The sequence below is a fragment of the Ixodes scapularis genome, unplaced genomic scaffold (assembly GCF_016920785.2).
Source record: "Ixodes scapularis isolate PalLabHiFi unplaced genomic scaffold, ASM1692078v2 PGA_scaffold8__174_contigs__length_109621045, whole genome shotgun sequence".
NCBI lineage: Eukaryota > Metazoa > Arthropoda > Arachnida > Ixodida > Ixodidae > Ixodes > Ixodes scapularis.
In genome coordinates, this window is record NW_024609883.1 from 67800225 (window position 1) to 67824645 (window position 24421).

The 24421-nt window shown below is 45.5% G+C and overlaps 2 protein-coding genes across 3 annotated transcripts; one reads left to right on the plus strand and one right to left on the minus strand.

Moving 5' to 3' along the window:
* Positions 1 to 214: 214 nt before the first annotated feature.
* LOC120839671 (transmembrane protein 234) lies at positions 215 to 13155 on the plus strand. The gene is made up of 5 exons (XM_040209994.2): positions 215 to 431; positions 1444 to 1595; positions 2910 to 2976; positions 10406 to 10498; positions 12236 to 13155. The coding sequence occupies exons 1-5, from the start codon at positions 419 to 421 to the stop codon at positions 12310 to 12312; spliced, it is 402 nt and encodes a 133-aa protein (XP_040065928.1). The 5' UTR covers positions 215 to 418; the 3' UTR covers positions 12313 to 13155.
* On the minus strand, positions 13021 to 24329 carry LOC120839670 (ras-like GTP-binding protein rhoA). 2 transcript variants are annotated; one of them, XM_040209992.3, is made up of 5 exons: positions 23684 to 24329; positions 16934 to 17247; positions 15063 to 15263; positions 14109 to 14303; positions 13021 to 13119 (listed from the first exon to the last, which is right to left on the minus strand). In XM_040209992.3, exons 2-5 carry the CDS (start codon positions 17099 to 17101, stop codon positions 13045 to 13047), a joined length of 639 nt encoding a protein of 212 aa, XP_040065926.1. In that variant the 5' UTR covers positions 17102 to 17247; positions 23684 to 24329; the 3' UTR covers positions 13021 to 13044. The 2 variants fall into 2 exon arrangements, with proteins under 2 accessions (XP_040065926.1, XP_040065927.1); XM_040209993.3 differs by having other exon boundaries at positions 13109 to 13335; positions 23684 to 24327.
* Positions 24330 to 24421: the final 92 nt, after the last annotated feature.

Consider the following 24421-nt stretch of genomic DNA (forward strand, 5'->3'; position numbering starts at 1 on the left):
AGAGGCGTAACGGCGTAACTTTGCGACCCGTGCAGCCTCCTTGGTGCAGCCGCAGGGCAGATACTCACTGCAAATTATACGGGGTAAAACAATAAAACACCTAAATTATTTTTATAACTATATAAAATAAATTTTAATTAACATTTTTATTAATGTAGAGGATAATAAATATACCTACGAAAGTGCGGCGTTCACGAATATGTTGCTTAGCAACACGTTCTCACAAATGGCGGCTCTCTTAGCGCCGTCCCTGTGAGTTCTGAGAAGTGCATGCGGTATTACGCGCGTATTGTAGCTCTTTTACAAAAAACCTTATCGATAGAAAAAAAAAAAAAAAAAGAAAACTTAAATTGTATACGAGGAGGTGTTTTCACCCTTGCCCTTCAATACAAAGCGGACAGGCTCTTAAAAGTCCAACATGCTCGACCCAGGTAAGCTCATCGTTAACTTCGCTGCACCTTGGACAAAACTTCACGAACGGGTATTTCGCCAAACTTTGTGGCTCCTTTGTACGTCGATTTTACAATACTTGATAAAGACAATGTTTCTTCATTAAAACGCTTTTTTTTCCCCCTTTTTAGACTGCATAGTGGTGTTTATCAGCACGGAACGAAGCTTTTTTCTTGGGTGGTGCCAGCTGAACGCCACCACCAGCCGAACACCACTTGAAAATATAAAGCAACTAGCTTAGCTCCAACCCAAGCTTTCTCTCAGTGCTGGAGCCTCTTTAGTAGTGGCATTTTTAGTCATAAAACGGATGTTGCATAAACTGGTGGAAAGAGCACGGAAATAAGCCTTCTGGGGAGCCTTACTCAGGAAGTCTACATTTGGCTCAGAGATGCAGCACCTTCAGGCCTTCTGGCTCGTGGGGCCAAGCTGCTCCGCTCAACGATGAACTGGCAACCTGATGAATTTAAGTAACAACACGTCGATTGCCAATCTGACTGGTCGTAAGGTTTGTTTCCTTTAGTAGTAGTTTTAGTATTAATTCAGCCCCAGAAATTGTGGAACTTTAAGATGATCTATTCTGCTTTTTAAAGCATGGAACTCTTTACACTGGAAACTCGTACTCCAGAGATTGGTCTGTACGCGCATGTGCCACGGCACATGACGTGACGTGATACAGTGGCGTCAGAGTATCACGTGACGTCTGGTCATGTGACGTTACGTGACTTCAGGTTGGGTGACGTATGTTGTTACGTGACCAGCTTTGTGACCTTATGGTAATCTGACATGGCGTAACCTGACGTAACCTGACGCCACTCACGTCAGGTTACGTGACGTTGCGGCGTCACGTTACGTGACACTGGGTCACGCGACGTCTTCGGTGCCATAGGACACCATAACGTAATGCAACATTTAATGTTCTGCCAATTTCTTTTCATTTCCCTCGAAGCACAAGTGTTCCTTGACAACTCGTTTTTTATGCCTTCGTCTCCACAGTGTCTGTCCTGTGGTTGGTGGCCGTCGCAGCGCTGTGGGGCTTCTCAACACCTCTCCTTCGACGAGGCAGTAAAGGCATGGAAGACATCAAGCGGTCTGGCGCCCTCAACCAGTGGTTCGCCGAAATCAAGTTTCTGGCAACCAAACCACAAGTATGTGATTTCATTCTTTTATTACATTTTCCTTGCTCACAGGGGGATCGGTGGGCGAGTGTGCTACTGTGCCGTATCTCGGAGCGAGTGGAGCGAAAATTCGTGCTGCAGATCCCAAGGATCCTGGGTTCAATCCCCACTCTTGGCCATTTCCATCTGGATGAGCATTGTACCGGCGTGCAGTCGTGTATCACTACTGTGTGGTGCACGTTGAAGACCTTGGGCTAGAGGTTGTACCGCTCTGGCTAAGTTGCTCAACTACTGCTGAAACACCAGATGCCCACTGGGGCTGACTAGTTTCTGGCTGTATAAATAAGTATACATGCAAGGCAATTACTTGCGATGCCTTTGGCCACGAATGATTCATATGCTTCATATGCAGTTAAGCTGACACAACTGGGGAAGCCACATGCTTGCTGGGACAATAGGCCACCTGGTCCCTCTCTTTTGCGCACGAGTATACGCGCAGAAAGTGTGATCGCTCAAACCAGAACTCTGGGCGCATTGGTTGCTTTTCGTCGTGGTAAAAGCTGGCAAAAATCGTAAAGCTCGAAACACTGTGCAGCTCAAAATTGCAAATGTTTCCATTGAATTCTTCTAGCAGTCAGTGTTTCTCTGTTAAAACTCACAGCTATTTTAGCCTAGTTCATTCCCAAAGGGCTCGAGATTACATTCTTACTTTCCCATCTGTCTTTACTCCTTGTCTTTTTAACGTAGAATGTGTTACATCGTTGGAACTCAACCCTTTCTGGTTCGCACCTCTGAAACAGCCACTTCTTTGTGTACTGCATTAAAGCATCTAAGATTGTGGTGCAGCTGAGCATCTAGCTTGACGCTGCATCCCACTGCCTTTGCCACAATAGTGGATGGAAAGGGGGCAGTAGTTTTTCTATTTGTTTGAAAGGAAGTGAAGTGTTGCAGGTAGTTTTTGCTATTTTGTCTGCTTGCATATCTCTATTCCCCAGTTTAGGACAAAAACATGCACTTCTGAAGGGAGTCGAGACTTTCTTTTTGAATTTTTAGAAATGGTCTTTACTCCGTTTCGTCTTCCGATGAACTGCAGCAGAGGCCTAGGAGCCATACCAGCCAATCCAGCTCTCTGGATGTGTCACATGACAATGTGTCCCACACTTTATTGCGCCCCTCGCAGAGGCCGTCTGACACTTGTTAGGTATGGGATTGGCTTGGATGACTCCTAGCGCCTCTGGGGTCCATCGAAAGGTGAATCAAAATATAGTTGCTCTTGCCTTCTGTAAATCATTCACGAGGCAGGAAGGCATTTCTCTCACGCTTTTTCTGTATCTTTAATTTCAGTACATACTTCCGTTTCTCATAAACCAGAGCGGATCTGCCATCTATGCCCTTGCCCTGGGGTCGACTGGTAAGTTTTCGGGCCTAAGCTTGCATTGATTTTTTCGTATTGAGAGTAGCGAAACCACTGTAGCAGTGGTTTTGTTACATTGTAGGAGCTTGCATTGGAGAACCAAGGTCATCGACAGTTCAGTGAGAAACATTTCAAACTTCCTTACAACACCCTAAGAATTCATATTTCGGCACACACCGATAAACCCCAAGAAGTGGTCCCCGAACCTGTTTGCTCAGAGTCGGGGAAAACCGAGAAACCCTAATTAGGAGCTGCCCTTGAGGGGCAAGGAAACTCAAGCTTCACGAGAAGAAATCCTTATCTATAGTGTCACTTTTCTTGACCCGGAACAAGGCCTACTCGGAACTGTCTGCGAGTCTGCTTTTCCACACCCCTTGTCACATTCCCTCCTCTTACCCGTGTCAGGATGCCTCCCAAGCATCCCAAGCGCGATCACTCATATGTACCCCTGAGGTTGGGGAATTTTACCACCGTATCCCCTTTTCTTTGCCATAAGCCCTAATATGTGTCCATTTCTTTGCGACACTGTAAATGAGCCCCGGAAAATGCAGAATCTGTGGGAAAAGACAAACTCCAAAAAAAACACATCCCCACATTCAAAGAAAAATAAACTTCGAAGATGCGAAACCCAAATCATAAGTGCTCCGTTAGTCAAAGTTTTGTTTTGTAATGGTGCCTGTAGCGCGTCGCCGGCATGTGTGTTTACTGCGTCTTCAAATGTCACAGAGGAGTCGTGCTGTTGCCCGTTGTCATCCCGGTGGTTGCACGGCAGTAGAGGTAGGCGTGGCAGGCGCCTGCGTTTCTGTGCGGCTGGCTTCCTCTTAGCTCGGCAGTCCACTGAGGCTTCTGCAGTGATGGCCTGGGACGCTGTGACGACGGCGACTCTGGCGTTTACTCGTCTTATTTTTTTATGTAACTTACGAGACAAGCTGTCAGGATTGTGACAACTCACCGCGTTACATACCAACTTTGATAGTGTTGTTTGTTGCCACTTCAGGATCATTTTTGTTGCATGGATAGTACGGGGCGTTAAATGATGCCAGTTGAAGACATGTTCCAGGCACCATAGGTTTCATTCTTAGTGGGTGCCATACTTTATTTGAGGTCTAGAAGCCAGTATCCTATCAACACTACGGAGGGAGTGTAACCACAATGTTGAGAAATATCCTTATATGGTATAATTACGTTACAGCATATCTGGCCATAGCAGACATTCGGTTGTAACTAGAGTTCCGTGGTTTCAGATAAATCCGGAAAACTCAAAAAAATGCCCGCCGGTAAAACTTTTGTCAATTCGGATTTATTAGAAAACTCCGAATTTCAATGTACCGATGTTAAAAAGAAAAAAAAAAAGATGGTGTTTTAAGTTTGATCAGTGCAGGGGTCAATGGTCCTGAGAAAATGTCACCCCATTTTTCTTTCAAACCTCGGACCATTGACAAAAGGGATCTTACCGCTTATCTCGTTAAGGTTCATTCAGAACTACAGGTCATTGCACACTTGTATCTACTGTTAAAGGGGTAGTGAAACGAAACTTTAGCGCCGATCTTGTTGCATAAATATGGGCTAGGGACAGGCACCACCTCGGAAATATAAATATTGCGCTGTAAAACACAGGAGAACTAATTTTAAACATAATTAAACGATTTCAAATTCTCATCTGGTGGATGGGGGGAAGTTCTCGTGACATCACTTGTGCCAAAATAGCAGCGCCGTTCTGCGGCAATACGGCGTGCCGGCAGAATTCGCCTAGGCCTGAACGTGTTTGCAAAGCCTTGGCGGAGAAAGCCAAAGCGTAGTTTGCCACAGTGAGCTCGTTCTCGTTGCGGCTCTTTGCACGACACGGCCCGAGCATGCTTCTGGCACGGCCGGTATTAGTTGCTGCGAGTCGCGAGCTGCAAGCCGACGTTAAAAAGGATATGTTTGAACTACGAGGGTGTCAGCAAGAGCCACGCAAATGCCAAATACCTGATCACACTCGGAGCGGACACGCGCGTTTGATCGAAGTGCTGGATTCGCTCTGTTAGACCGCGTTTCGGTAAGCACTTCTGGACCGATCTTTTACGATTGCAACTCGATACTGACATGACACTCGGCAAAGAAAGGTTAGACCGACATCGCGTAGCTCCCACAAACTGCTATAGCTCGACACTGACGTAGCGTCGAGTCAGAATAAAAATGGCATACTAATAACAGAGTGTACATACCGAGTTGCCAAGGTAATCCGTATGGCTTTTATTTGAGCTCTATATCACACAAAACAAGGAGATAGAATCAATGAGAGTCCCTTTTCGACGACAGCGTTCGTCACCGCTGTCTCGGAAAACAAGGAGATCGAGATGACAAGGGGAAAATATTGACCTCTGAAATTTAGTTCAGGGATCAAACTACTCATCCAGTAAGGGTCCACAAGGGTCGAGCGGGCATATTCCATTCAGCCGGTCATGGACAGACGGTCTTGGCCAAGGACCGCCGGAGCAACGGTGCGCCGAGTCGATGTTGCTGCTAGGCCTACTATATTCTGCCGAGCTCGCTCGGTCGGCAGAATCGTGGCTGTTGTAGCTCTTCTCGTGTGTTTGTGGATCCTGCGTTCTTGATCGTCGTGGTCTGTTTTAAGTACTCCTTCCTTTTTTCTTGCTGGTTGAAGTCGAGACGCACGAGAAGAGCACGAAGAAAAATAAATGTCCGTTGGTGGCCGATACCAAGTAACTGAGCGACGCTGTCGGCCTTGTTGATTTGATCGTAAAAAGTGCGTAAGACAGCTTCGGAGCTGTCGTAGGATTCTGTCGTAACCTGCGCAAAGGTTACGACAATTTCGTTTCGAGAGCACGGGTTTTGTCTCAAATTTGTCGTACGCACTTTTTTCGTCGTGAATTCGCTTTGAGAATCCGGCCTCAGAGCTGGTTTTGTCAGTGCTGCCGTGGTTGCCGACTTGCCGTGGTCCCGTGGTGCAGCGTGCGTGCAGCCCTTGCACATCTCAAACGGCCACGTTGTCACAGGTCGTAAATCGTCGACGCGCCACCAAGTGGCAACGCTCGTAACCACAACATTCACGCCGTAGCCTTTCCCGACTGGCACAAGTGACGTCACGAATGCGCCCAATATCCCAAGACGCATCGCGCTCTCCGATGGCCGATTTTTGAGCGCGCGCCCAATCGGGCCCATTAGGGTGAAAAATATAGCCATCCGTTCAAAATACAAACGCGCAATTATGATTTATGAATATCATTGATCATATTGAACCTATTTCTGACCATAATAGGTGTATTTCAAGTTTCGCTTCAGTATCCCTTTAATACACCGAGCCTACATATCCCTATCTATCTTCAAACTTAAAATTATTTTGAGGCCTGCACTTACTTTTTATCGCAATTACCAGGTCAATGTTTGGTCTACAGGCTGCTGTCGTTTGAATGAGCTGACGACAAAAAGCAGACAAGTTTGAAAGAGCAGATGACAGTTCGAATGATCAGGCGATCGTTTGAACTTGTATGCACTGACATAGTCCACAAGTGGTCCCCGTACAACTTGGCAGTTTTTCTGCGTTCATTTTGGAACAAAACAAATAAATCTGATGACTACATTATCTATGTCACAGGGTTGGGCAGAAATACTCCAAAATGTATTTGGAAATACAAATACTGGGATACTTTAAAATAGTACCTAAAATACTGATACTGAGATATATCTGTAAATGTGTATCGCGATACGTATCGGAAATACATTTTAAATATAGGCAAAAAGTATTTGGAAATACAAATACTGGAATACATTTTAGGGAAGGCAGAAATACAAATACAGAAATACTGATACTGCAATACATTTTTCCAATTTATTTGAGACCAAATTAAATGAAGCTTGGAGTTTGAAGTGGAAATTTTTGATCCTGAAATTACTTTTCCGTAGGCTTGGCACTTTGCCTTGAAGGTAGTGATTTCGGACGGCAAGGAGTCTTCAATGGGCTCAGAAAAACGTTCCATTAAGGACTGACCGTGGTCCCTTCCCTGACATCCTGTCTCTGACGAGGGATGCGAAAAGACTTCGACCTCTAAATAAATTCTCTGTCATCCTAAATCCCATCAAAACGCCACCACGCCCTTGTCAAATAAGGACGCCCCTGTCAACATTTATCACATGACGTCACGGTGGAATGAACTGGTATTCTTTATCTGTAGGTATGGCCTTGAACATGAAATTTAACGCGCTGCTGTATGAAAGGACAATATGTAATTTCGTTGTAGTTTACCTCGTTGAAGGTTGTGCAGGATTTTCGAGATAGTGGACCACCTGAAGCATACTGGAACACATGTCTTATCTTCTGTTACGGTTGAAAAAACGATACGGTGGCATCCCTGTTGTGAAGGTGCTTCCTGCTGACCCTGCGCCACCGACGCATGGATTGCAGTCATCAAGTTTTGCCTTGCATACTCCTAATAAGACGTCGTCGATTGCGACCTGATATTGGCGGCAGAGGTGCGAGCTCTCCGAGAAACAGCGTGCTCGAGACGAGTCGCAGGTGTACAAAGTCTGGGTCGGCACAGCGAGGCCACGTCTGACCTCCTTCCTGGGTTTCGGATCACCACAGCAGCGGGCCACTTTAACGTCGGCTGATGACGTACCCTTGAGCCGTGCAATATTACGGGCGCAGCCGCAGACGCATTCAAATATCTGTTGAACTTTACTGCGCGAGTTATCCTACAATTTTAAGTCAGCCACCACCAGGCTCGTTCTGCAACGAACTGTTACTCAGCTTTGCCGCATGGGTGTACTGAGTACGTTAAGGCAGAAGAGACGGTAAGCAGCGGGCTTTGGATGCCCGCAAACAATGACTCAAAAAACCCCTACCTAAGGACCTGCGGCATAAGATGCTCGGACTCCACTCCTGGCACGCCTCCTGGTTCGAGTCCCTGACTGCGCAACAGTTCTCAGAAGAGAGAAGAGGACGCATAGAAAAATAGTTTAGAAAATCGGAAGGAACCTTGGTCAGCATGGTAACAATGCCCCAGCATCTCCTTGGCCCTGGTGCCCTCAAAAATAAGAAAAAAAGCGTTTGGACTTTTTTTTTTTTTTTTGAGGGGGGGGGGGGGGTTGAGTATTTCTAAAAAAATGTAACGAAATACATTTCACCCTGATTGTATCGCGATACAAAGGAACATTCAAAATGTATTTCAATACAGAAATACAGATACTGGCGAAAAAAATTTATCACGATACAGAAATACAGATACGAAATGTATTCCTGAAATACTATCGCGATACATTTGTATCGCGATACTGCCCAACCCTGATCTATGAATTCAATTCAAAGTGCTTCCCGCTCAAGCAATCGTGGTCTGGTGGCGTCTGGATTTTGTTTTTTACGGCACCTATCAAAGTTCTCAGACGGATTGAGCAGGCGGAAAATACATAAAAACTGACCTTCAAACCTTTCCCGACTCTTTTGGTACAGCCCCAGTCGCGGGGTTTTGACAAGGAGGCAGGTTTTTGTCCGGTTTCTTCCGAAACAACAGAGAAATGCACGTCCCGCAAGGTGACTTCCGCCCACAGCCCCAGACCGGAAGTGTGCCTGACGCGCCACCACCGCGCCGTGACGTGACAGAGCTAAGTTTGTGTACAAACTTGGAAAACATGGAATCCTAGATATAACATAAATTGGTTTGCGAAGTTTGGCTCTTCTTTCTATTTTTGCTATTGAGCCAGCTTCGCTTATTACAGATTTGGTTATAATATACATTCGGGGATAATAAACTATATTAGGGAGTTTGTAAGTATTAGTTCACCATTCCATTCTAGCAAACTCTTCGACAGCACTCATTGTTTCAGACGTTACGCGGCTTTGGTTCGGTAGTGGTGGCATCCATTTTGTAAATAGCTGTTGTCAAGCTTGGTGCCCCACGCGCCTTGTAGAACCCAAAGCGTGCAGTGATGACGGTCATCAGTACAGCTCATTAAAAATTACTACCTTTCAAAGTTAAGAAATTTCAGTAAACCAGTACTTTCCTGATATCCATTCACATTGCATCAGTCTCTCCAGTTAGGTCAGACTCTAGTCATGATTCACGTCAGCCTCTGAAGTAAGAGTGTCTTGCATTCTGCGTACTCCTTTTACAATAGACCAAAATATTCTTGACTATCAAGGTCTGTTATAATGAGTTTATAGTGTATATGGTATTGTTGAATTGATGACATGCATATACAGGATTTCACCTAAAGAGTAAGCGTGTTTTTTGTTTTTTTTGTTTTTTGCAATGACTGCGCTTGAGGAAGGGGCAAAATCTGCCTACATTTGACACATGCTGATGCTTACCTGGAAACTTGGTATTCTTAGCCTCGTCATATACTTTGCTTGGCGAAGATATCTTGCTCTGCAAAAATCCAATATGGCCTTGGTGCAGACAGCAGGCTTTGTGCTGTTGAAACGGGTGCGCAAGGAGAGGATTTGGTAATGTAGGCACACTGTCGACGCAGACAAGCGGAGTGGAATGTATTCTTCCTGGTAAAGTATTTGGCTTTGCCATGTAAGAAGAGGACGGAGGGAGGGAACAGGGAGCTGGAATTGCAGAGTACTTGGAATAGGAGGTTCATACTGACTTTTGCTTTAGTGGTCTGCTGCTAATATCACTGTAAAGCTTGCAAGCTTTTGCTTAGTGTGACTTCCCCAAATGTCATGTCAAGAGATTCCTTAGTGCTGAATGGTCCACCTTTTTTTCCCGACAAGTAGGGAATATTCTCCCAGTGTCACAAACCAGACCGACTGTGTTAGTGCACCCAACAAGACAGGATTTCTAATTGTTTGGAACATTTTTAATCTAGAGCCAAGGAGTGGGAAAGAATGACAGCACACACACTATACCTCTTTTTACGCTGCAACTCACGCTGATTTCAAAAGTGTCACCGCAGTTTGTATTATGATGCAATCTTCTTGTATTGGTAGCCCCAATTACAGCTACATACCTACTGATGTAACAAACACCTCGGGGATAAGTGTTAAATTTTCTGCAGGGGCTTAGGCCACCTTAATTAAACAAACCGTGCAGCAAGCATTTGCACATAGGGTACAGCATCTACATATAATAAAAAGGTTTCACAGTTGCAGGATCAGAGTTCATAAAATCTCTACAATGCACTAAATCGCAGCTAATCTTTCATACAAGGTCATTTCAGGGAAAATAGCACCAATAAAATGAGGAGGGAGAGGTGTGCCACAAATGTTGTATTTTCATTGACAGAGTCCTCCATACATATGCTAGCCTTTATACACATCACATACGCCATGCAAAGTTTGCGATCTAATGCTTATCACTAATATGTGCCCGTGCAAACCACTGGCTGTATTTACTTTCATTAATGCCGCTTTCCTCAGAGCAACATAGAAACTAGCCCATAACAATTTTGCTGAAACAATTCGCGCACGCTTACTTTGCAGATCTCTCTTTAGCGGTGCCACTAACGAACTCCCTCAATTTCGTTTTCGTTACTGTGGCTGGACGACTTCTCGGAGAGACTACGGGAAACGCAAGTGAGTTTCTAACTTTGTAAACAGCTAAACGCACCCTGAATCGGCGCATTTATGCAGACTGGATACCAGCCCATTAGCCCCACTGGCCCAATGGTCACCAATTTCTATGCGGATATATGAAAAATTCTTTCTTGCAGTGCTTTAAAGGGATACTTCAACGAAATTTGAAATATTTCCGTCGTGTTCAAAAATAGGTTGAATATGATCCACAATATCCGTAAATGACAATCGCACGTTTGTATTTTGATCCTGGCGGCTGTATTTTTCGTTAAAAATGGCCCACTTTGGCAAGCGCTCGGAGAAGGCCCAGCTTAGAGCACGTGGCATCCAACGCAATCGTGACGTAGGTCGTCTCAAGACGAGCAAAGCTACGGCGAGGCTGACGTCGAGAGGATGGCCTAGTCGTTCCAGCCACCGAAGCGGCTGCTTTTGTATGAATTTTGAGTGACGGGTTAATCTTTTATAATCTTCTAGGGGGACAATAGCGACTTCTGCGACACACAAAAGGGATTCTCGGGAAGAGGGGAGTTCCTCCTTCCTCCCTTCTCTCGTCGTGGCCGGAGGCGAGACAACCTCCGTCACTAGCTGTCAAGGTTCCTAGACGAGCATTACAAACGAGGCGTTAGCGACATCCACCAGGTGCTCTTTGCTAATCGTTTAATTCGTTTTAAAATTCCTTTTCGAGACTTTTTTAACAAGATATTGGTATGTTCCATGTGATACTGCTCTTTTGAACACATATAGACCAAAAAATGAGCGCTGAAATTTCGTTGTAGTATCCCTTTAATGTTTTGCTGATACCAACCGGTGACCAAGACAAGCACATGCGTAGAATGGTTGGGGCTACAATTATGTGAACTGGCTGTCAACAAATTGTTAAGATTGGTTGGTTGCAGTTTCAGATAGCAATGGCATTAGGGTGTGTCAAGGTTCACCAAGGTGGGAACATTAGCCCCTTAACCGTTTTTAATTTATGGGAATTTCTGACCCTCAACTGCTTAATTGTTGTCTTCAAAATTACATTTATTGCCTTGAAAATCAAATTTTTAGCAACAAACAGGATGGGAGCAAAAATAAAAAAAAAATTCATTGCTCCCGTTTGTTGGAACAGCCGCAAACTCAACCATGAGCGAGCCTCGTTCGTCCAAAACAGTTGAGTGCGTGAATGGGGGAAAGCAGACGAGCAATCTGAACAACCTGGGGACGGCTCCACCTTAATGAGCTAAGCTCATCCAAAGCGGTTAAGGAGTTAGAGCCCCTGAAATGAAATGAGCATACAACACTATCGTTTGGCAGGTACCGACAGTCAGATATTTTTCATGGCCTCTCCTATAGCCTAATCATTTTTGGTTCATTTTTATCAGAACGATCAGAGTTATGGAATGTCCAGATGTATGTATGTTGGAAATCTCCAAGTTGCCTCCAGTTCCATTGAATTCAAAGAGACCGATTTGCAATCAAATGCATAACAAAGCTGAAACCATTTGTTCATCTCCGTAGCAATCCCCTCGGTGGCCATTTTATACCTTCAAACTTGGCATCACTTAAATTTTAAATCAATATATAGCGAGCACCCTTCATTCAGTACAACTGATGACATGTCTACTTTTTCCCCTTGATACTAAAACAGATAACCAAATGTAAAGAATGTTTTTCATAGAGTTTTCCGGGGTCAGTGAAGTGATTGTAGCCATGTTCCTTTGTAATGGCGTTATATCCTCCTGCTTCTGTTTTCAGGCACCTACATTGGGATGGCACTCGTCACGACAGGGGTCACGCTGTGCATAGCAGACAGGGCATGGAATCAAGGTTAGAGAGCCGTGATGTGAGAACCAAGGCTTTAGAAAGTGCTTTGAACAAACAAGTGAATGCAAGTGGAATGGCAAAGGTGATGAAAACAAATGGGAAAAAAAATGTGTCTACATTCCCCAAAGGTGCCTCAGATGCAACATCCACTTGCATCCGATTGAAGACTGCCTGAACGTTGAGGATGTCATCATGAACTGCATTTGGTGCCATCTGCTTGTTGGTTGTTCTGGGACCGTTTTTCGATTGAAAGCTCGTTTCTGGTGAGAATGAAGGTGGTGTTACGGGAAATAGAAGAGAAAAGGTGTGGCATTTCTTTCTTCTAGGGCATGTTGGTTTCAGAACTTGGGGGAGTTGTTTTCTTTGTTACACTTCTAGTAATTGCGTACTATACTCCATTTCATACTTAATATACAACGCTGTCAAAGCTATTTTCATCTATGGTTTTGTCTGCGCGAGAGCATGTGCAAATGATCAATGAGATCCAACCCCATGCCCACACCAGCAGCTTTGGCAGCATTATATATTATGTGTAAAATGGAGTATTGTTACTCTAAAGGCTGTTTATGAAAAAGAGTGTATGTGGTGCTTTTTCGCGACGTATTGCATTCGGTATTATGTGGTACCAATCTCTAAAATCGAGACTTTGCATTCCGAGTTTTTTTTTGTTTTTTGTTTTTCGTCTAATCCTCTTTATTTTATAAAACATTGTACATACAGAATTGAAATTTCTTGCTTCATTATTTCCTTTTGAATTTGAGTATTTCCAAGATGGAAGAGCAGGAGCACTTTGACGACGATGACTTTTTTGGTGCCTGCAAAGAAAATAAATCTCTAAAATTAAAACTTTGCATTCTGAGGGGTTTTTTTTTTTTTTTTTTTTTTTTTTTCTTCTTTTCGTGTAAATCTTTTTATTTTATAAAAAATTGTGCATATAAAACAAACTTCTTGCTTTATTATTTCCTGTGGCATTTGAGTATTTACAAGATGGAACAGCAGGGGCACTTTGATGACGACGACTTTTTTGGTCCCTGCAAAAAAAAATAAGGATGATGACCACTTTTTTCGAGTCTCGCTGTCGTGTATGTGTCTCGAAATAGGGTCCAGATTATCTACCACATTTATGCAAAGATATACCGACATTCTCTTTTTTGGCACTTACTTAATCTAAGGGGTTAACTTATGATCACATCCAAACAAGGTAGTCTTAGAATAGTGAGCAAAACTGGAGTGCGCCGCGGTGTGCTTCTCCGCACACACGGGTGCGTAGCGGGGAAGCTTGAGGCGAGAGCGCTGGTGCAAAGCGGGGAAGCTTGACGCGAGCAGCGCAACGCGAGTGCCACGGCGTGGAGCCAAGTGACTGACCGTCCTAGAAGTTCCGACGATGGTGTAGCTACTGCGGTAAATGAACGACCTTTAGCTAGGAATGCCGTGAAATAGATTTTTGCACTAATATTTTTTTCCCTTCTATCGACCTATATCCAAGTGCATCTTTTCTTATTCTTGGAGAGTTCTTTGTTTCTACTGAAGGAGATGAGCTATATTCCAGAAAATGCAGTAGTAATCTGAAATATGCCGAGCATTAATGTCTATCTGCACAAGTATTCAAATAACTAATTGTATAAGTTTTTTAAGTAGTTATTCTAATGGAAATCCGTAAAGTAAGCTCACTGAATTGCGTGCAAGGTCTTTATCCACAGCATTGCATGATTATCTGAGTAAAACTTAAAACAGGGGCATCAACATATATATTTTTTTTACTTTAGGCTGTTGCTTTAGAGGTGAACATCTTCGCTTCTCTTACCTGCTCGGTGGTTCCGATGGCGGCTGTGACGGCAGCCTCCAAGACTTGGTCCAGACCTTGCTGCATGATGGCAGAGCACTCGACGTAGGCGGAGGCCCTGATGTGTTCGGCAATCATCTTGCCTTGCAGTGTTGTGATGAGAGGCCCGCGGCACGGGTTGAGCTGGTACGAGGGTGCCCGGTGCTCTCGCAGGTCCTGCGTGCCGTTGGAACGTGCGATAGATATCGAATCAAGGAAACTGGAAAACCCAGTAGCTTTTCGCCATGGTTCGCAGAGAAGTGACGACGATAGCTATTATCGCGCATATGCTTTGTTGCAGGTTAAGAGAAACATGGCAGCGCCTGGCTGCTCCTGCAAAGCCCTCTAGACTTTTTACTTCAGCAGAACAAACGCTGGGGCTGGGGGATGGACTCACCTAAGGCCCCTCTATACCGAGGGTAGCGCAATCTATTGTCTGGGCAGGGGAAGTGAAATTTCCTCGAAGCCCACTCCTCTCTCTACGGCTGCCTGTCCCTCCACTTTTCGATTGGATCGCGTTTGACACGTGACCACCACCCTTCCCACCAGTCCTACGGCGAGCCTTATGGGAAGTCACGCCCTGCGTTTCTTAGGCTATCAGTGACGACGGGCCTACACTCTGTTTTCACTCAAGCCGACAGCAACGTCACTGTAGCGACCTGACGTCAGAGCGACGTGTCGGTCTATGGAAGAACATAGTGCTCCGCCTTTGTCCACACGAGGTGTGGGCATTGTACGTGCGCAGAAACCTGATACACGTGGTGTGAAGCTTCTGCACATGTGCCATGCCAACAGCAACACCACCGCAGCGGCGTGACTTCGGAGGTGCTCGCCGGTGTGTAGTGGCGTACGTGGCTATCGACTTAGTCCCGAGGCTACTTGGTGGCTATGGAGACCATCTATTTTTTTTAAGCAATTCTGTATTTTCGCGCTCACCCGCTTGTTTCCAACGAGGACGATGGGCACACGGGGCAGGCGCCGTCGAACCTCGGGCACCCACTTCTGCTCCACGTTGATCAGGCTGTCCCGGTCGTCCAGCGCGAAGCAGACGAGCACGGCGCTGGCCTGCGGGTAGGCCAGCGGCCGCAGGGAGTCGTACTCGCTGCTCCCGGCAGTGTCCCACAGCGAAAGCCGGACCTGAACGACGCGCGGCGCAATTAGGGTGACCACCTTCCTGCTAGCGAAATGCGGGACACGGGGGGGGGGGGGGGGGGGGGGGGGGTCGAGTAGAGGAAGTTTATTAACACACACACCACGAACCGAGGATTGTTAATACATTTAACATCATGTGCTGTTTATACACCTGCTAATTGTATTGCAGCAATTAAGCTCAATTAATTTTTACTAAAATTAATATATCTCTTATGGTAAATGTGTTATTAAATGTGTCGAAGTTGAAAACATAAATATCGACCGTAGCAGAACTCAATGCATCAAATGAAAATAAGAAACATTAAATCTCTTACGGGTTATTGTTTCCTGTCAACGCTTACTTTTATCAACATAGTCAAACGCAAAGTGTTAACATGATGTTCTTTTTCGACCGTTCCGAGTTGCAGGCTCTGCCTTATGTGGCTGTGTTCACTAAAACAAAGATCCACAGCAACCCTTTTGCATTGACAGAGCGATTTGAAAGTAATTACAATATTTTATATTGAAACTTTTGGCGAGCAATCTTTCTTAGAATAATTTGCCACCAAGGGGAGAGGCCCAACGGAGCATGCGCGTCGGTTCTCCTTCAAGAACGACGGTCGCTTCCCGGAATGCTTGGATAGAAAATGGTGTACTAGTGCGATTCACACGATTACCAACGACCTCCGGGCTTCCTCGTGCCTTATTGTTCGGCAGCGCCATAAGTTGCATGCAGAGTGAATTTTACGACAGTATGAAATGCGGGACATTTTGAAGATTTGAGAATTCGCTTGCGGGACGCGGGACACAAGCCCTCAATGCGGGACAGTCCCGCGAGTCGCGGGACGGGTGGTCACCCTAGGCGCAATGTTTTCTTCTTTGAAGGCACAGTGATGTCGGATATGGAGGCCATGTCTACACCTTCCCGGCTGCAGCACTTATCACCCAGGCAAACGATTCCGAGTCAGCGAAAACACCACCCATGTTCACCAACGGCTGAGAAAACGCGAGACGGGACGATTCCCGAACGTCTTATTATCTCTCCCTGCAGCCAATCAGATCGGGGTGTTAGCCCATAAAGAGACCAAAGAACGAGTCAGAAAGCAAGAAGTGTGAACATAATAGTCCACACCCTCTATTTAAGCTGACAGAGTGACTACTATAGGCAGAAAGGGCTGAACCCTCTACGTCACCTACCGAGGCCTACGTCAACATTCAGCTGGAACTCGCGCGTTCATTTAGTGAGTACAAGAATCCCAGCCGAACGCCGACGCAGCGTTCGCATCTAATATGTGCAGCGCCGCGTAACTGTGTATTGTTCTCTATGTCCTTCTTTCTATGCAAGTTGAAAGCCTGGGCCCTGTGTTGTCTGTATGCGGAGCGCAAGTTTGTCTGCTTCTTGCACAGGGGTTGCAATGATGTCAGAACGCCGAGCTCTTATTACCCAATTAAAAAAAAAAAAAGTGGATAGACCTTAAGACATCTAGCATGAGGTCTACCCAAATCCTTTCAATGAAAGTCAATCGGAGTTCAGAGTTTGACGTTACCGCCACTCCTGCGAAAGAAGCAGACGACTTGCTCTTCGCATTATCTTCTATGTCCCTCCGTTGTTTTCGTACTAGTGCTTTGCTATCCGGGATGTGTTTGTCATACCAATGACACTTCTCACTGCGTACCATTTGCCGGCGCCACTTGATGAGCGTGGCATGGTTATCCAAGGTGGTGGCCACGTGGGTCGTGGGAAACAGGTCGTAGACGAAGGTGCTCAGGAGTCCTGTCTTGCCGCACTGACTGTCGCCCACCACGACCAGCCGAAGTTCGGGGAGGTCCTTCCTCACCGACATGGTCCACTTCGCCCCCTTGAGTCTTGAGACACCTCGGATAGGTCAAGGACTGCTCAGCCGCTCACGTCCTCGGGTGTGGGCCGGTTCTGCGCCGTTTCATATCTTTGCCGGTTCAAGCACTTCCTGCAGTCCCTCTTGATTCGCCTCTGGAACGTCGAATTAGGAGTTGCCAAATTTGTCATTCGTTTTTGGAGTCTATACTTCATTTCACAGTAAAGGTTGGTTAACACACTTGCGACTGCTTGCAACCACAGCGATGGAAGTGCTGCGCCATTTGAACCACATTGCGCCATGAACGAAGGTCTGCACATCTTGCGCCCTGCCGTTTTTGCTAAGAATTGCGCCACACCTGCGCCAAAAAGGGCTCAAAGCAAAAAAAAATCAATATTTTATTATTGGTGGACTTTAGTATATAAAGAAGTAAGAGAGAAAAATTGTATAAATACGAATTTCACAGCGTCTCTACTCACCGTACAGTTTCGTCTTAGGGCAAAGCACAGTCGAAGGTCAAAGCACATACTACCAACAACACACTAAAAGCGCAAGTCACGGGATATTCGCGGCATTTGATTGGCTTAACCGATAAAAGAACATGTACAATGAGGTGAGGAACGCCATGATGTTGCGCTTTGATGCCGCAAATCAACATGTCAGAGTCCCGAGAAAACTTTGCAAAATAGTAGGATTACCGATTGCGGCTACTGTGATCAAACAGAGCCAGAATATTCCACTCCTGATAAGATCCTTGTGATCATTATGTCTGTCACATGCCCTCGTTCCGTGGCTGCAGAGTACCGTGGCACTTGCGCCGCTCGCGTGAACCTACACCGCCTGTCACCAGCATGCAGGCGTCGAGCTTCACCGTTTTGCACCGGAGTGCTAGGAGCAGCGACTGAGCTGGGGGAGCGCCTGGATTATCGCGGTAGGCAAGCAGATTATGCTGAGGATTATTACTCCTTGTCCTAATTGTAAATTAATCTCTAATTAAAAAGAAAATAAGAGAGAGAGAGAGAGAGGGAGAGAGAAGAAAACACCGGTGTATATATATATATGGATAAATACGGTAGTCACAGGAGTTCCTGTGCAGCTGTCGATCGAAAGAGCAGCGAACTTTGAGGCAACTCTGGTTCCTCCGTCGTTCAAGAGCAGTGTCACCTTTAAAGTAAGAGTGTAGGCTTTTAATATTTTTGGGTGGTGGTATTTGCAATTTTATGATATTAGAGCCTTGAGTTTTGGTAGGTAGGTTGGTAAGACATCTTTATTGGTATACATGTTAGCGGATATGATGATAGTGAAATTAATGCGAAGGTGCAAGCGAGACGGAAATTCTGGTTCTTGGTGGAATTTTACAGAAATTATATTTACAAGCTTAAAAAACTATCGAGTGTAAAATGGAGAGGGGAGATAGGAGTTATTCCATTGAAGCATTGCGCTATGATTCGCTTTTTAGTCATTTTTTAATGTTGATTGTAAATGAAACTCACTCTGACTAGAGCCTGATTTAAGAAGTTCGCGTTCCTTTTATGCTCTTTTTATGCTTATCACAAACAATAATGAGTAATATCTTTAAGTATCACAGAGAAATCCTCAATCACTATCATAAAATGAACTCATTTAGAGGTGTAGTGACTTTTTTTTGTTCCTTCTCAGGTGATGTGCTAAGAGATGTTGGAATCTGTTCCAAAAGCATCAGTTCCTGCTCCAGACCAACATTTTGCCTGCTACACAGAACCTGCTACGAAAAATCAAATGCAGCTTCGATTATTGCGACCAGAGAGGCCTAAAAACCGGCCTCTTATAACAGCGCAGCCGGTCCTAAACAATCGCCACAAAGCTTTAAAAAAAATAAGAAAAAAAAAAACGGTGTGCGCAGTTGGTTGTAGTCAAATGCAAGAGAGTGAACCACGGTCAGCCGATGCCGTGAATACACGGGGCCGCCAATCAAGCAATGTGAAAAGTGCATCGTCATTATGCGCTTGGTAGCATCGGCTAAACCAGTCGCGCACAGAGAAAAGCGCATTAATTGTGTGTGATTGGTAATTAGCCGGTGGTGGCGACGGCACCGAGACGACGATAGCACCGTGACGATACACCTTTCCCTCTGCTTGATTGGTCCTATCAGATTGTGACGTCGGCTGCGCTCCGACTTGGTGCGGAACGGAATACGGTGAAACCGCGGAGTGTTTTTCGAAATGAAATCAGTTGGTCTTATCTAACGAAATCTCAAGAAGAATCGTTTGAGACTGGGGCGACCGAAACCTCAGCCTCAGCCTCAGCAGGTAAAGACCCCTGGTCTTTACGACGCTTTTTTTTTTTTTTCTTTCTTTTTCTGGAGACTGCCCCATAAACCATTCCAGTAAACTTGGGGTGTGAAAATATAAGGGAGTTTTTCGTGGACCACTTTTCCCCCTCCTCAAAGCCCTCCGCAACGAAGAAGCCGCTACTGCGCCTGCGCGCCGATGACCTTGGATGTAGAGTTCCGGTTATCGTAGCGGGTTGCGGGGAGCGTTGTGGAACGGCGAAAACCATCTACGAAAACTTCTTCTGGTGGTTCTGATCCCTAGCGCGGGAGCGCGTGTCAGGCGACCTTACAGGTGGGGCGGAGCGACGTGCGGAGCGTGAAATCTTGTGGCACGCGTGACGCGTGAGGCGCTGGGCTGGCTAATGATTGGAGCATCTGTCGCGGTACATCGCATCGTATAGACCTCCTCAAAAATCGCCTTCTGCGCGCTGCCGTCTTTGTCTGCTGGGCTGAGGAACGTCTTCTGAGCATGCGCTGTTGCTCTGCTGTGCGGTAGACCGGACCCCACCGTGCCAGACCCTGCGCATGCGTCCGCAGCTGAGTGACTCAGCATTTTTCGCCCGGGTGATAAGCGATGCGAAGGTTTATATGATACGATACGATACGATGCGATGTACCGCATCGCATCGCAGCGTGGGTGCTTCTCGATTTTTCACGAATTTATCCTAAAACATCTGATGAAAGGAAAAAAAAAAAAGCTATTGCACGTTTCGTGTGTTAAGCATGTCAAGAGTTTAGCACTTAACAAAAGTCGTAAAATCGTTTTAGTATTACTCAATCAGACGATAAAGGCATTTTTGAAGTTTAGATTTAACGAATGCAACATGTAAAAAAAAAGTTAAAAGCTTAAAAGCGCGAACAAAACCAGGAGAAGCGCTAACTTTCAACTGATTTTATTAGAAACCACCGTCACTTATATACACGTACCCATTTGCCCGACTTGCATCACAACCAATCGCCACTCTTACAAGCAGCATCCAGAAGAGCCACTCTTTTTGAAGCAGATAAAGAGAAGGCGCGCTAACGCATTTGTCATCTGTTTTATATATATATATATATCTATATATATATAGGTTTTTTTATAATCTGTCACTTTTATCTTTTGTTTAAAAACAAAACAAAAAAACTTTGTGGCCTTTAAGACAGGTTTACAGCCAGCACATCTCTTACAGCAATCTGCAAGATGCCTCACCCCCCCCCCCCCCCCCCCCACACACACACACGCACACTCACACACATAGATTTTGCTCTCGTGCTCTATCGTTAAAACTACTGGTTGCAGTTTGCCCCGATGTAAGCTTTTCCACAACTTAGCTGTATCTCGTACGCGACATCAGTGACACATTCAGTATACTGCACTGCGTGCTTTCTGGAACATAGTGTTTTTTTTTTGTCCGACCTGCTAAATAACGGCTACACACGCAGTTTTATTCAGCGAATCGCCCGTCGTCAACGTAAGTCTGATCGACGCCTAAAGGGGTGTCCAAAGAGGACACTAGAAAACGCACGACTCCGACAAATCGTGAAAATTGAAGCGGACCCGCCCGCTTCGCGCTCGCTTCAATTTTCACGATTTGTCGGAGTCGTGCGTTTTGTAGTGTCCTGTTTGGACACCCCTTAAGACCACAAGAAATCGTACATCCCCGCTCAACCACGCGCGTCTGCGTCCCAGGAAACCAGCGAAGCGCTCGCGCGTGTGCTGGCAAAAGAAGACATCCAGATGTCCCCCAAACCAGTGTCAACGCTTGGACACCTGATGCCCCGGCCAAAAGATCGTACCCCCAAGGAAAGAGCGCAAGGCATTATTTACCAGATTCCTTGTGCGGATTGCCCTGCCACATACATCGGCGAAACCAAAAACTTTAAAGAAAGAATTCGCCAGCACAAAAACGACGTGCGAAAGTTCGATCATGACCGCAGCGCGGTTGCGGAACACAGTGACTCGAATGACCACCGCATTGACTTCGACAACACACGCATCCTCGACGTTGTGACCAATTCCCGGCAGAGGCTCTTCGTCGAGTCATGGCACATTTAAACCACACAGCAAAACATCAATCGGTCGCTTAACGCTTTACCATCCGACTACGTCAGCGGGCTCAGCCACATTACGATCGCGAAAACATCACGTCCACCGCCGTAAAAGAAGACCACTTGCTCCTCGCGCACACAGTCGCCCCTGAAGAAGAGACCAAGCAGGTTTCGAAACGTTGGGCTCCTTTTAATTTTTGGTTGGCGTTCCTTCCCCCTCTTCCAAAAATAAAAAGGCGAGCGCGCAAATTTTTTTATTTAGCGTTCTGGTATTTTTTTTTTTTTGCATGTGGTTATGATTATAGCTTGCACCGTTTTTTGGCAACAAAAACAAATATGACCTTTGGCGTGTCAGTGCCGCTTAAGATACAAAACTCGACCCCGCCCCAATTTTTTCTCTTCCAAAAATGAACTACGTATCGCCGAACGTTCATTTTCCCCCAGATGAAGCCCTACGTCCGAACCAGAAGCCAACGTTTCGGTTCTAAACGTTATCTTATTCAGAAGTTATTTATAGGCGATTTTTTGAAAATTTAATGGAAAATGGTGGCCGACGGAACTTTCGAATACATGGTGCTCTATGGCGCCCGAAACCGAAAACAGGCGGAAAAGGACCCCACTTTCCGATTGAAATTTTTCGAAAATCACAGAACTTTTTAATAAGATATCGGTTCGTGCTGAAATCTTGTCATCTGGTTCAGACATAGTGCTACATTTGGGTGGAGAAGGAGCGTTCACCGTTACATATTGTACTTTCGCGCTAAAGAAAAAAAAAACACTATATATATATTTTTTTCTTTTTTTGAGGGGGGATTTTTTTACATTGCACAGCTCCGATTACCCCTGGAACAATAGATAACAGTTAAAAGAAATGAAAGCCGTTTACAACTTCCTGTAACGCCGAATTAGAGCGCAGCTCTTGAGGAGGAGGATGGAAGGGAACTGAGGGATAGGTGCCTCCCTGAGGTCACGTGACCTAAAGGGGAGAGGGGTCACGTGACCTCAGGGGAGAGGGGTCACGTGACCCCTCGGGGGGGGGGGGGGGGGGGGGGGTCACGTAATTTTAGGGGGTCACGTGACCTAAATTTAGTGGGGGATTTTTTTCCGCTAAATTTAGCGGGGAAATTTTCCCGCCTAATTTAGCGAGGAATGTTTTCCGCTAAATTTAGCGGGGAAATATTTTCCGCTAAATTTAGCGGGGAAAATTTTCCGCTAAATTTGGTGGGGAAATTTTTTCGATAAATTTAGCGGGGAAATATTTCCCGCTAAATTTAGCGGAGAAATATTTTCTGCTAAATTTAGTGGGGAAAATTTTCCGCCAAATTTAGCGGGGAAATTCACCCATAATGCACCGCGCGGTTACGCCGACGGCAATGGCGACGCTGTTAAAGCCGGAAACACGCGCCTAAGAAAAAACACTGCATGAGGGAATGAAAGGGCATCACGAAAGATTGTGGTGAAAGGTACTTGTATTTTACTTGTACATTGTACAGGGTGTCACAAAAGAAAATTGACAGGGTCTTTTTTACCACAAAAATAAACTAGGCATCGCCGAACGCTCATTCTCCGCCCAAAGGTAGCGCTAGAGGTCACAACCAGATGCCAAAGTTTCAGCCCGATCCCATAACTTAATCAAAAGCTATGAGTGATTTTCTGAAAATTTCAATGGGAAAATGGCGGCCGACGTTGTTTTCGAAAATGGCGGCTCTATGGCACCAGAAACCTAAAACGGGGAAAAATTGCGCTCCATTTTCCCATTGAAATTTTCAGAAAATCACTTATAATTTTTAATTAAGTTATCAAATCGGGCTGAAACTTTGGCATCTGCTTGTGACCTCTAGCGCTACCTTTGGGCGGAAAATGAGCGTTCGGCGATGCCTAGTTTGTTTTTGCGGTGAAAGAAACCATATACATTATTTTTGTGACACCCTGTATTTATAGTACTTCAAGTGCATTGCACTCAGTGTGCTTACTACTTTACTTGAAGCACATAACCGTTCTTTTTATTTGTACTTCTCTTGAAGTACTTTTTATATGTACCCCAACACTGGTCTGATCACAATTTGTTACTAGAAAGTAAAGAAACTAAATAAACAACCGGAACGCAGGTTAATAAGAACCTTGCCATCTTTGGAGCTCAAAATCTCACCGCTAGCTGAACGCGAAAAAAGCGCGAAAGTGGTCGTTCTGTTGTCAAGTGAAACAAAGCTAATAGCTATCAAAAGATAGAAGAAAAAAAAATAACTCACCTATTATTCCAGGGAAGAGCTTGTTTTAGGTGAATTCGGCTCCGCCGTTCCAGCCCCACTCCCGAAACAACCCTCACACGTGATTCGAGAGTTACTGTGCAATGCGGCGGCGAATTGTCATGCGGACAAGAAGAAACAATCCTCGTTCCATCCAAGTCAGTCTCGAGCAGCCTTGTGACGCTACGTGCTCTCAGAGAGCCTATAAATTTAAGAGACGAAGCAACTCACACCATGGAAAACTTTTGCAGTCTAATGGCGGCTGCTTCTCACGTACATTGGATGTGCGAATGCATGTGCTGTAACATGACGAGAAGGATAGCGAACGGAGCAAAGCTGAGGCACTTGCAAACAATCGACGGGACGCTTTCACTACATTCTCGCAGCTCATATTACACACGCGGCTATCAACCACGTGATTCCAATGGACCAGTTGGAAACACTCTCTAATCTAGGCACACTGCGTTTGCTTTGTTTTCAAGTTTGACGACGGGACAGTCTATGTTGGCGTCGGCGGAGGGCGGGCTGGCGGGTCGGTACTGGAGGTCATCGCTACGCCGAAAGAGAAGCTTGACAGATAAAACCGATGATAACTCTATCTACTCCAGCAGTCGATCAGTTCTGTACCACCAGCGAGGGAGAAAGCGGAAAGCCCGGTCGGAGATGTTATCTGATATCAGGAATCCGAAGCTAATCGCTCCACCCCCTTGCGGCGGTTCGCGCGTGTGACTCAGTTGTCCA